At 47.6% G+C, this 13,271-nt stretch overlaps 1 protein-coding gene across 4 annotated transcripts in view; it reads right to left on the reverse strand.

Annotated features, from left to right (window-relative positions):
• DRP2 (dystrophin related protein 2) overlaps positions 1 to 13,271 on the reverse strand; it is a 49,397-nt gene that overhangs the window by 20,106 nt on the left and 16,020 nt on the right. For 3 of the 4 annotated variants that reach the window (XM_067722315.1, XM_067722316.1, XM_067722314.1), the window contains 7 exons: positions 11,255 to 11,435; positions 6,968 to 7,131; positions 5,224 to 5,380; positions 3,690 to 3,810; positions 1,432 to 1,700; positions 918 to 1,064; positions 396 to 474 (listed from right to left, as the gene is read on the reverse strand). In XM_067722315.1, coding sequence (XP_067578416.1) covers positions 396 to 474; positions 918 to 1,064; positions 1,432 to 1,700; positions 3,690 to 3,810; positions 5,224 to 5,380; positions 6,968 to 7,131; positions 11,255 to 11,371 — 1,054 coding nt within the window. In that variant the 5' untranslated portion in view covers positions 11,372 to 11,435. Of the gene's footprint in view, positions 1 to 395; positions 475 to 917; positions 1,065 to 1,431; positions 1,701 to 3,689; positions 3,811 to 5,223; positions 5,381 to 6,967; positions 7,132 to 8,396; positions 8,524 to 11,254; positions 11,436 to 13,271 lie in introns of those variants that run through there. The other variant, XM_067722317.1, reaches the window with a different exon arrangement.

Consider the following 13,271-nt stretch of genomic DNA (forward strand, 5'->3'; position numbering starts at 1 on the left):
TGTTCACTGATGTAGCCCCAGTACCTAGAACAGTACCTGGCCCACAGTAGGCCATCAAGAAATATTGTTGGAACAATAAAGTCATTTAATTCCCATAACTCTACCAGCTATGTAATATTTTCCCTCTTTTTACATATGGGAAAATTGAGGTTCAAAAAGGTTAAGCTATTTTTTTCAAGCTTGCAAAGATATAAAGTCGAGCAGCTGTGACTCAGATCCAGGTCTCTCTGACTCAAGAGCCTGTCCTTTTAACCACTACACTACACTGTTTTATCCTACTGCTTCTTAGATGCCAAGGTACACTCCGCTCCCACTAGGCCCCCAAGGGACAAGAGTAGACCCTCTTGGAAGGTGGCTGAGTTTCTACCAAGTGAAGCCCAGTTTGTCTCACATACAGGAGAGGAAGTGCTGTGACCCAGGCCCAAAGTCCCGGTGGGCATCCTGGAGCTGCTTAAGTCTCTCACCAACTGACACCTATGGAAAGAAGATGCAAGAAGTCAGTGGACTCATTTCAGATATCCAGGGTAGGATTTCCACATGCCTCCGACAATCTCTGTGAATTCCCTCAGAGGCTGCCTCTTCAGTTCCAGATCCTCCCAACATTCACCCAAATCCTAGCCTTCCCATGGCACTCCCAGGGGTCAGAGAAGAGCATCCCTAATTCCAGGCCACAGACACCCTTCATCTGCCCCTGTCTACCCTGAGGGGCAGACAGGCCCCTCTCAGACCATTTTAATCACTTCCTGCAGTTTAGAGGTTGAGAAGCCTGTTTCCTAGCCCCAAATTCTCTACAACTCTTTTCCCACATAGATTCCATTTCAATGCCCCTTCACTTCCTTTGGGCCTGGGTAAGTTGCCCTCCAAGCCTAGTTATACCAAGCCTTTTCCTCATGCCTCACTCCAGGCTTCTCTTTTACCTGTAGCTGTTTCCACCGGATGTTGATCTGCTCCAGGGCCCGGGAGTTCTCCATTGACAAGTGCACATCAGAAATGGCAAGTTGATGGGCCAGATCATTCACCAACTTCACTCCATCTTTCATGGGGAAGAATTCTTCTTTGAATAGCTATAGAACCAAAACCCAAGTGCCACAGTAGGTAGAAAATAGGAAAGAGGAACCATTAGTCATTTTGTTTTAATAGCGCAACCTCAGTGCTTGCCTATTAGGGCAACCAGACTAAGGTGTGTGTGTGGGGGGCATTGTCCTTATCCTCTTCCTTTTCTACTCTCAGAAGACACCAGGGAAAGAGAAGCCAGTAGAAGGACAGAGGAGACTTCAGCTAAACCAGCCCCCAAATCTAGCACAGAAACTGGGACAGACTCTATTGAAGTCCAGGGCAACAATGGAGCCTCAGCAGCAGGAACACTGTCAGGGTCTGGGAGGAACATCTGGTCCCGGGGTGGACTGTAGCCACAGGAGGGGGCCTGCATACCTTAAGAGCCTGGATGTGCTCAGGAAGTGAATCAATGAAGAGATCCCCAATGGGCTCCCAAGTGGCTCGGACTCCCTCGGCCTGAGTCAGAGTCGCGCTTAATTCCTCCATTGCCCCTTGGATCTCCAACAGCTGCTCCAGAGTGCGCTCAATGTGGCGGTGCTGGTCCACACAGCGGGCTGTCAGCTTCTCCCATAGTTCACTGGCCACCGTTGCCTGCTTCCACACAAAGCGGCTAAGATTCTGGATCCGCTGTCTGGGAGAGGTATCTGCAAGGGCAGGCACGAAGTCAAGTCAGGCCAGCCAGGCAAGGATAGCCATGGAAAGACAGAGACAGATAGCCCTTTGTAAAATGTGTGTGTGTGTGTGCATGTACGTGTGTATATATATTCACACACACAAAAATGCATTTTTTCATAGTTGAGCTCCTTTTGAAGATTCAGCTTTTTAAAAAATTAAAATTTTTATTTTGAGTTCATTGTAGATTCACATGCAATTATAGGAAATAATACAGAGGGACTTCCTTGGTGGCACAGTGGTTAAGAATCCGCCTGCCAATGCAGGGGACATGGGTTTGATCCCTGGTGCAGGAAGATCCCACATGCCGCGGAGCAACTAAGCCTGTGCACCACAACTACTGAGCCTGCACTCTAGAGCCCATGGGACACAACTACTGAAGCCCACGTGCCTAGAGCCTGCGCACCGCAACGAAGAGTAGCCCGCGCTTGCCGCAGCTAGAGAAAGCCTGCACGCAGCAACAAAGACCCAACGCAGCCAAAAATAAATTTAAATAAATAAATAAAGCTTTCCTGTGGTCTCACATCACTTCCAGCTCCTGCCTAAATTCTTTAAAAAAGAAAGAAAGAAAGAAAGAATACAGAGATCTCATGTACCCTTTAGCAAGTTTCCCCAAATAGTAACATCTTGCAAAACTATAGTATAATATCACAACCAGGATATTGACATTGACATAATTCACCAATTTTGTTCAGACCTCCCCAATTTTACTTGTACTCATTTCTCTCTCTCTCTCTCTCTCTCTCTCTGTGTGTGTGTGTGTGTGTGTGTGTGTGTGTGTGTGTGTTTTGCTCTATGCGATTTTATCACATGTGTAGGTTCATGGACCCACCACCACAGTCGGGAGACCATACTAGTGTTTTCCACTTATTATATCATGAGGATTTCCTCATATTCTTAAAAAATGGGCAAGGTAAAGAGTGAGTAAAATATTTAAGATGTGTAGTGAGACAAATCATTGAGTCCTATTCACATGACCTTGGAATGCGATTTTGCATTAGTGTCTGCTGCCCACTTCCTTCCGAAAAAGGGAGGTATTTTATGAAGACCCAACAAAGGAGAGGTTAGTATAATTTGCCCAGCCTTTCCACCTAGGCTCCTAAATTGTAAGTTTCCTCTTCCTCCCTCAGATCTCCCCTCAGAAGTATATTCAGAGCCCCCAAACTCCAGACTAATTGGAATTGTCCTGCTCTCTTGAGCTCATTCTATCTGAGGCCCATTGGACAGTAAATTGAGTACTAGTTAGTACTCAGTAGGAGGGGCTCGAGGTAAACTGAGAGGGTCGACAGCATTGACAAAGGGCTGCATTAACAAAGGGTCCTTTCAAGCTATACATAACCAATCTCAGAGGGTTGAAGCCTCTTTCTGGAGAAGAGGGCGTGCTGGGCCACCACTCAGACCTGAGCACCACGGATCCCACCCTGCTGCCTTATTTAAACCTAGACCTACAGTGACCGACTCTATTGATGAAAGAGGGCCAGAACTCACCAGGGTCAGAATTAAAGAGCCACAATCATTTTTCTTTTCAAATGCAATCACCAAACCTTTTAGAATTTTTTGAAAGGTTTTTTTTATTTTCTGGTTGATTATAGCAGTGCCACATGCCTCTCTATGTTGTAATAAAGCAGTATGCTTTTAAAGGACATACTACTACTTTTACTTACTGAGTTAGTTTAATGCATTTGAGTCTTTTTTTTTCTTTTTCATGCCTTATTAAATGGCCACACATGATGCTCCAGAGAGCTACATACAGCTTTAGGCCACACGGTCATCTCCCCTGCTCCGGGCTCTGTTCTCTTTGCTTTATCTTATAGTGTGAATCTGGCTTCTTCCCAACTTTGGACTCCCAGGAGAAAATTATCCTCCTAGGTAACAGTTGAGAAAATGAGTTTGGGGAGGGCAGGAAGGTGTTTAATGGTTCACAGCTCAAGAAGAAGATGAAAGAGGGGAAGATCACCCACCTTTGCTCTCAGAGCGAGGCTCCTCTAATTCATCAAATGGGTGCTGGGACAGGAAGGCCTGAGCTGACTCCAACACAGAGTAGATATAGGGGCCCCGAGACTTGACATCTTCCATAAAGGCCTGTGAAGTTAGCAACGTGGTCAATGGGGAAGGAAAGTCTTTCAATTGCTTTGAAATCCATCCTGCAATTGACAATCTTTCTTCTCCTCAGTGCAGCTTGATCCTTTGGCGTTATCCTGTATCTTTGGGCTACTCAGACTAAAGAAGAGCAGTCTTCTCCTTAGGCAGAAGAATAACTCTGACACTGGAAGGTCTATTTACTCTGAAACGGGTCTGTCTATGCCACAGGGTAGAGTGAAATGTGGGGATTTGGTTCTGGGAATCTTGGTTTTCTGGAAGACTCAGAAAGTCCTCTGTGAGGGGCTTAGAGAAATCAAAGCCAGGATGGGCAAGATTTATATTAAAATTTTAATTAGTTTTTTTGTTGAAATATACACCAATAAGAGTATACAAATCAAAAGTGTACAGCTCAATGACTTTCCATAAAGTGATTCAATCTCTGTAACCAGTACTGAGATAAAGAAACAGAACTCCACCAGCATCCTGGAAGGCTCCCTCATGACCCCTTCTGGTCACTCTCTCATTCCCGCCTCCCCCAAGGTAACCACTATCCTGACTTGTAACACCACCGATTAATTTTGCCCATTTTTTAACTTTATATAAATGGAATCATACAATGTGTGCTCTTGTTTGTATTTGGCTCTTTTTTTCACTCAGCATATTGTCTTTAAGATGTATCCATGCTGTGGCACACATTTATAGTTTATTTTCTTGTTGTATGGTATTCCGTTCTGCATTCATCTTTTAAATTGAGATATAAATGATATATAACATTGCATAAGTTTAAGGTGCACAATATACTGATTTCAAACATTTATGTAATATGATTGCCATTAGCTAACACCTCTGTCACATCACATAATTATCATTCCTTCCGGTGCATTCTGGATTCATTTTAAGAAGCATGTTGTTATTTTCTGATTATAGAGGTAATATATGTCACAGAAATCTTAGAAATCTCAGAAAAGTATGAAGAAGAAAGTTAAAAAGAACTCTGATTTCATCACTTGGATTTAACCATTGTGAAGATTTTGATACAGTTTCTTCTTCTGTTTGTATACATGTGTATACATACATACATATCTATATTGATTTTTATACAGTTGAGATCCACCTGTATATAGTTTTGTATCCTGTGTTTTTTCACTTAATATTATATTATGTTCATTCCCATGTCCCCATTACAAATCAGCGCAGAATTTTAAGGGAGGTCAATATTTGATGGGAAGAATAGAGGGGAAAGATTTGACTTATTCTCTGGAGTACTATCCACAGACCAGTAGGACTGTACACAGCTTCCTGTGACTTTAAGCATCTAAGCAGAGACTGGGCATCCATCAGTCAGGGTGTTGCAGAAGAGATCCCTTCCCGATGGAGAGGCTACACACCACGGCCTCTGTAACTCTAACCTACCGCGTGCGTCTCCTTCTCCTGTTGCACCAGGGCCACATCCCCTTGTAGGGGCAGCTGAGCTGACAATTCCTCATCCTTTTGGCTGAGCCAGTCAATAATCTCTTGGAGAGGGAGCTGAAGCTTTCCACTGTGATCTGAGAAGGCCTCTAGGCGGGCGCTGCACACAATGGTAAGACCAGTGATTTTCAATCCTCTTGTTAAGTTGCAAAACATTTTTCCCCAACAAATACATATGTGGAACCTTAATATATAAACAGGTGAAAGAGGTGCTGCTCTGGTTGAAGTGAGAGGAGGCCCAGAGCCCTCCCTCTGACCCACCCACAAAGGCTCCCAAGGCACCTCCAGAGGGAGTACGGTACCAAAACACTTGGCAGACGTCAGCTAATTCAGTTGAGTGTCCAGCATCACGCTGGGAAGGGTAGCGAACTGAGCAAGGCCATTAGAGGTGACAGCTGTCTGGTTGCCCTCTTGTCCTAGAGGACCTCAAGTCATGCCAAACTGCTCATCCTCAGAGGCTTCTTGGAGGCTGCCTTCTGAGCAGAAGCGGATGCAGTAGGTGGAAAGGGCGCGTCAGGTGGCTGAGTTTGGGCATGCACGTGTGTGAGGCTGCATACAAATACAAGCAGCCCAGGGGTCCCAAAGGATGAGGACAACATAGGCTGGAAGTTTGATATATGGAAGGAGGAAAATGGGTACCGCATAATCACCTCTGCTTGCCTTCCCCCACAAATGAGCCATGAGCTGAGGTCCAAGTGGTAGGAAGCCAGAGGCCAGCCCAGGCTGTGTGCATCCATCGAGCCCATTCCCCTCAGCCGACAGTGCTAACTAGTTCTTGCGTCCCTACCACGTGGGCCAAGCCTTTTACTACATTTTTGCTTCCACTAATTCTCAGAGCAACCTCGTGAGGTAGGCACTGCTATTACCCAGAGAGGTTAAGTAATTTGTCCAAGGTCACACAGTTAAGTCACTGGTACAGCGATGATTTGAACTCAGGTTTGTCTGATTCCAGAGCCTGCATTCTTTCAACTTCTCCACACTCTTCATCCCCGCCAGAACCCACCAGAAGCCAGGAGCTTGGTCTTTGATGATAGGAAGTAGAAAGGAAAAGTGTGGGTGGGGGGTGGGGGCGGCAGGGGTTATAGAGAAGGGTAGAGGAAAGAGGAACAACTGATACAGAAATTGCCTGCAGGCTCTTACTGATTCGCCCTTACTTTGGGGAGGCATGGGTGGGTGATAAGCAATAGACAGGAATAGAGGGATAAAAAGATGGGAAAGAGAGTAGATGAGATCTACCAAGATGGAGGACAGTTATGAGAGGAAGAGGGGGAGGCAGTAATCATATCCTCCATTTATACATCTGAACTTATACATTTAAGTTCAGAAAGCATTTTCATATCTTATTTGAGTCCTCACAACAACACTGGGAGATAGTTAGGACATCTATTATTCTTCTACTCATTTTTTTTTCCTTAAAAAATACAAACAAGTGGAAGCTAAAATTCAGAGGTTACTCAAACCAATTATGCAAGGTGACACAGCTATTCAAGACTGAGGTTCAAATCCAAGTCCCCTGACTTCTGACCCAGTGTTCTTCCCCCAGTTCCAGAGAAGGAAAAGGAGGAGAAACAGAGGGTGAGGCTGACGAGAAGGCTGAGAAGAGGATGATGAGCTACAGCAGCAAGAGGAGCCCAACACCTTCCCAGACAACTCCCTAAAGCCCCTGTTTCGAGGGGCCAGGCCTTACCGGAGGCTGTGCGACTTCTTTTTGATTTCATTCCAACACAGATTCATGGCTGGTGGTTCCAGGGGTCCAGCGGCACCAACAGACCCGTTGAATAGCTTTGGGCTTAGGTAGGGCACCCCAGCACCATCATGAGGAGGCGCAGGGGTGCTGGCAGCAGCTCTAACCTGGACAGAAACACAGGCACCTCTGTGAGCCCTGGAGTGTGCCACACCCTGGTCTGCACCAAGTCAAGCGTGGGACAAGTGTGAACAGAGGGAGAGAAGGGCTGGTTCTGGGGTGTGTTCAGGGGTGGGGGTTGAGAGGAAGGATGACTCCATGGCTCTGTTCATGGCAAGGTCCTCTCTTGGTACAGGTCGGTCACTTTTAACTGCTGACTCCTATCATTATCACTCTTATAATTGCAAATTGTGCCAGGATTACTGCCCAGATGGGACCCTAGACGTATTTGTGTTAGATAAGAGCTGCTCAGAATTGCCCAAACATAGGCAACCATGACATTCAAGGTGAGCTGCAACTCTTACTTCAGTGTCCCACAGTTTAGCCAACCTTCTAGAAAAGAAAGCTGAAGGGCTGTCCCACAAAGTTCCAGAGAGAGAGAAAGAGAGAGAGAGAGAGAGCAGCCAGAGAGAGCCATCAGTAGTAGATGATGTCCTACTTCCAAGTGAATCTAGGCCTTGGTGCTCCCTCTTCCTCTTCCCCGCTCACATTTTCCGCCACAGTCAGGAAGGCTGGAAAGAGTCCTAAAGAGCACTGTTCATCTTCCACGGGTTGAGAAAGGGCTAAAGCAGCATTTTGGGTCCTGATCTCCAAAGGACTCTGACCAGAGTCGACAGCTAAGAGGACCAGCCGTGGAGCCTGCCAAAGTCTCGCCTTGGGCCGTCAAGTTCAGAGCCCGTCACTTGCTCACCCTGTAGGGTACTGTGGGGTTTGGGGGAGTGTGGGTTGTGCCAAGTAGCCCTTCAGGAGTTAGCTACCTTCAATGCAGTGCCAAACCTGCGCAGCCAGGGGCAGAAGGGTGTGGAGAGCAGGGGAGTGTGGAGAGGAAATCTCAGCCTCGGGAAACCCACCTGCCTGCCTGCCTGTCTACCTCCTCACCTCCTGTGGAAAGCACACGGTCCTGGTGGCTGAACCTCCTCTTGTCTCCCCTTGCCCCCAAACCATACCTCCTCCCCACACAAGACTCTCAGGAAGTTGGGAAACCAATCATCCCATTCAGACCACGGCTCGAAGTGCTTAACACACAGTAGGTGCTTAATAAATATCTGTTGATAAAATTAATGATGCCCAATCTATAGAATAAAAAATATTCAAGATTTAAAAAAGAACCCACAGCTCGCAGCCACACACGGAAGGAGAAGCGGGAGAGCAGCCAGGCTCTGGGGCAAAGCTCTGAGTGCAGTTGCCTTGCATCCCTGGGAGCAGACCCTACCTGTGCCGCCTGGGGACCCAGTTGCAGGACTGGACAGCTCCATGATGATCCCTCCACACAAATCTGGACCCAGTGCCTGGTGAGCTAAAGGCAGAGTCCTGACAGGCTCTGAGCAGGCTCCCTCAGGGAGGGTGGGCAAAGCTGAGCCAGGCCAGGAGGCGGGATCTGTCACCCTGTTTGTTTACTGACCCCCCAGGAATCCAGAGGGGGCGGCTATGTCAGGACTCCAGACGGTGAATCAGGGCTTTGTCCCTGGGGAATTCCGGCTCACTCCCAACTGGGCCCGCCACACCGGGGCCAGGAGGGCCCTCCCAGACTGGCAAGGATGGTGAGAGTGGGACTGAGCATTCCATGGTGCTGAGGAGGGGCACGAAGAGGGGAGCTTCTGTTGATTTATGTTCCCTTTCCCTGGAAGACACAAAGGACTCACTCTGCCTCCACCCCCACCCCCTGAGGTGAAGGAAAGGATCAGACTGCTTTGGTGACAAACCTCTGGTAAGCAATTTCCCCAAGGTCTGGAAGGACAATGAGCTTGGTGATAAGCCTTGTCCTTGACCAAGTAAGCGTCCTCAGAGGCAGTGAGAGATGTGTGTGGCACACCTGGGGACAGAGCTGTGGTTGGGAAGGTGGGCAGCAGAAGACTGACCCAAGCCCACAGTGAAAATGAGAGAAGAGGGAGAGCCTTGTCCCCACAGACCTCCGCCTGCACTCTAAGGCCAGGGGGAGATGGATGGTCAATGGGCAATCCCCCCTGGACTTTTGCAGGGTGGGGAGAGGGCAAGAGGGAACCCAGAAACTCCATGCAGGGATCCAGCGCCAGAGAGGCTCCTGTGCCCTGCCTGTGCTGTCATTGGTCCCTGGCCTGAGGGGCAGGGCCCCTTCTGGAGGTGGCCACTCTTCTCCTTTGCCAGCAGACTTGGCTGGAGAAAGGTTAACATTCCCAAGCTGGGCCCCCACCCCTCAGCACTGAGGCAAAACCCTTCATTTTGACCAAAAAGAGTTCTGTTCCAATCCTCATTTATCTCCCACAGAGTCTTCTGGGCTTTCCACAGTTCCACATTGTTTCCATGCTGAGGCCCACCTACAGGAATAGTTAGAGCAGCTGCCTGACCCTTTCTGGGACTACGGGGTAGAGCCTTGCGGGGTGGATGGGGGATGGCAGGGGACAGCAGGCCAAGAGCAGGGAGTGGCTCTAGCTCTGTGTCGCAGCTTGGCTTATGCTGGGATAATTGGTCCCAAGCCAGTCTCACAGAGTTCCCCAGACTGGGAATGCCCCAGAGTTAGAAATGGCCTCTTGTGATCCAGCCACAGCCTAGTTGTCTGGTTCTGATGGAAGCACCCACGATGAGCTGGGCTCCACCCATGTTAGCCTTTCATTCCCTCCAGCCTTCTTCTCAGTTTCCTATGCCCCCATTTGGCTCCTTTACTATGCTCCATCACCCTGTTTTCCCCTCCGAGTTCCCCCTAATAATCACAAGTCCCCTGGGGCAGAGCCAGGCACGCAATAGGCAAATAATGAATAATCATAGTTTTCTTTCCCTATCAATAGCCTTCTACTTCTGGCTTTTGTGGCCAAAATGTTTGCTTCTCACTCCCCACTCCCCATAGGGCTCTCTCCTTATCTCTTGAAACTTTAAGACAAAGTCAGAGCCATAGAAAAGGAAGAGAAGAAACTAGACAGTGACCGAGGAGAGGACTTGGTCTCACCATTCTCTGTCACAAAATGAAGCCCTCAGGTCCCGTTGCCAGGTGGAGAAGTTTGGAGGGGGTGGGCAATGAGCAGGGCAAGCCTTATGGAAGGACCCATGCTTCTCAATCCCTCAACCTTCTGAAAGCCCCAGTCTGGGGAAGGGGTAGGTGCACAGGGGGACTCTCAGTTGACACTGACTTTGAGAATACGTTACAAGCAGCAAATTCTCTCTGGCTAGACATGTGAAAACAGCTTGGGAGGACCTGGGTCTTATGCCTCTCTGGACCTTGACTTTCCCTCATTATTCTCCCCCAGATGGGCTCCCCAGCACCTACATTCTCCATCCACGCCACCTCTCCATCCGTGTCGCTCTCTTCCTCCTCCCTGTATATTCAGCTGCTGTTTGCAGCTGAATAGTGACTCAGCGCTGCAGTCCATCTGTGAGATACTAAGAAACAGTACTTTCACATACTCCTGTGGTCTCTGGACCCCAAAGCATTGTAGGGCAAGCCAAAGTACGCTGATACTTCTCTCTTGTCTAGTCAGCTTTCCCTTGGACCTCCCTAATTGTCAGGAAAGGGGTCTGCCCTCTTGGGATTACTGCCTCTCACACATACTCTGACCACCTAGAACATATGCAGGTGGGCACACGCAGCACCACCACTCCACTTCTATAGGAGGAGAGAGACAGGAGAGGCCAGTATGAAACTCAGGGGAGCCTTAGTGGGGTTAACCCACTGTGAGTAAGACTAGGGACTTGAGAAGAAGAGCCAATGGAAGGAGAGGGAATATTCTGCAGGTATGGAATATGAGGTAAGCCACAGAGAAGTCAAGACAAAGGAAGGTCCTGTCTTGTCCTTGGCTATACCCTGAAGGATCATGCTTTTCTGGGACCTCCCTTGGGAGGTTAACATAAAACCAGCCCCCTCAGCCATTGTGGGCCCTTTGGCTTGTCCAGCTCAACACACCTCCTTTGCCCCATGCCCCCCCCATAAAAGGCCTCATGAGTGACAAGGATGGGCCAAAGGAGACCTCGTGCTGTCCAAGAGGTTTCATGTATATGGACAGTACCCCTGAGCTTTAGGAAGCATGGATACCCACAAGATCACACACAGATCATGTGTCCACCCTGTCTCCACAGGTCTTTCTTTTGCTCTCGGCCTCTTACCTGAGGCTGGGGGCAGGTGCTTCGGAGGCTGCTGCTGTGATGGAAGTGGTCAGCTGCCCGCCACTCATGACATCGTGGGAGGGTATAAGGGCATCCCTGCATGACCATAGGTTGCATCAGAACTGAGGCTCATGGGGGGGCGGTGAGGATAGGCAGTGCACCAACCGCTGAGCATAAGCACCTGGAAGAGTAACAAGGAGAAATTTAGAGTCAAGATCTAGAAAAGGACTGCAAATCCACCACTTCCCTAGAGGTGCCTTGACCAGTTATGTAAATAAGTATTCAAAGCTTACTTACCTATCCAATAGTTTTTCCCAGGCTATCATGTACCATCAAAATTTGATTTAATTATTGATCAAGGAAATATTTATTGTTTCTCTATTGTGCTTTGTGCTAGAGACACAAAGATTATATGCTGAGATTTCGCTGCCTGGGGATGGGGTGTGGGAGATGGAGGGGGGCAGTCATATAAGCTGATAATGATAATAAAACACTTATGTGGAAAATGCTATAATCGAGGTTTGACCAGAAGGCTAGGGGAGCACAGAGTGGGGAACAACTAACTCTATCTGAGATTTCAGAGAGACTGCATTTGAGATGAGTCTTGAAGGACTCAGTAGATGTTTGCCTGTGCAGAGAAGGGAAGAAAGGGAGAAATGCATTCCCAGCAGAGGGACCCACCTGTGCAAAGGCGGATGTCACAAAAAAAGCACAGCATGTTCAGAGAACAGTAAGTTCAGTATGGCTGGAGTTTGGGAGGCACAGAGATGAAAAAGACATGGTGCCTGTCCCTGAGGAGTTCACATACGGAGAGAACAGACATGGGGAAAATCAAGCCATAAAGTGTTACTTGCATTAATTGTAGAAGTATTTATGGGTTGTAGTGAAGGGATGGATGAGGTGAGTTCTACCTGGCCATGTCAGGAAAAGTCTCCTTAGAGGAAATATACTTGAAGTGAGTCATAAAAGAGAAATCAGATTGCCATTAAGCAGAGAAGATAAAACAAAAAAGAACATTCCAAACAGCACAAAAATAAAATGTATGGTGTGACCAGAGTACAAGGTAGGTGCTTTGTGGGGAGTAGCAGGTGAGGCTGTGGCCAGATTGGGTCATGCCTTGAATGATAAGCAGAGGATTCTAAGGCTTCATCTCGTAGACAATAGGAAAGCACTGAAGACTTTAAGCAGGGGAGTGACATGACTAGATTTGCATTTTAGAAAGAGCCCTCTGGCTACCTTGTGGAGAGATTCTCTTGGGCAAAAACCCATTGAGGAGCTGTCAAAATAGGCAGGCAGTTGCAGTGAGGAGGGAGCAGAGAACATGGCTTTGAGTTACATTGAAGAGGTAAAACACACTGGGCTCGGTGATCACTTGGAGGTGAAGGGTGAGAGAGGTGAAGGAGTCAAAGGTTTTTAATTTGGGAGCTGGGTGGATAATATTGCCAACAGCAGGAAAGGAAAGACAAGAGAAGAAGCAAATTTGGTGTGGCAGGGGCAGGTGAGAGCAGTATTCCGTAATAAACTATTCTTTAGACATGTTCAGCTTTTGATGTCAAGAGCTAAGCTTAGAAAAGACATGAATGAAAAAGTTAAATGTACAGACCAACTGACAGTTTAGTGAATGTACACAAGTGTGATGAGGATGGGTGGCTAAAACAATGCTTGCAGATGATAAAAGTGATATCTTTTAGTGCTGGGCAAAGATGTGCCAGCTTTGATCCAATGGGCAGGAAGTGAACATCTTTGATTCCTGATCCTGATGATTAAATAGCCACCATTTTTAGTCTCTATTTCAGTGGTTCCCAACATTTTAGGTATAAAGGCCTCTTCTTAAAATAAAAACATCTCACTTCACCCACTCACACCTACATAGTAGCTGTACTTTTAGCACTTACGGAGTGAGAAAAACACTTATACATTTAAAGATCTGTGGACTCCTCACATTAAGTACCCTTCCCTCCTCCTCATGGGTCTATGGTCCAAAGATTGGGACCATTACAGATCATGAAGGTGCAAG

This window comes from Pseudorca crassidens, chromosome X (genome assembly GCF_039906515.1).
Source record: "Pseudorca crassidens isolate mPseCra1 chromosome X, mPseCra1.hap1, whole genome shotgun sequence".
In the NCBI taxonomy this organism is placed as follows: domain Eukaryota; kingdom Metazoa; phylum Chordata; class Mammalia; order Artiodactyla; family Delphinidae; genus Pseudorca; species Pseudorca crassidens.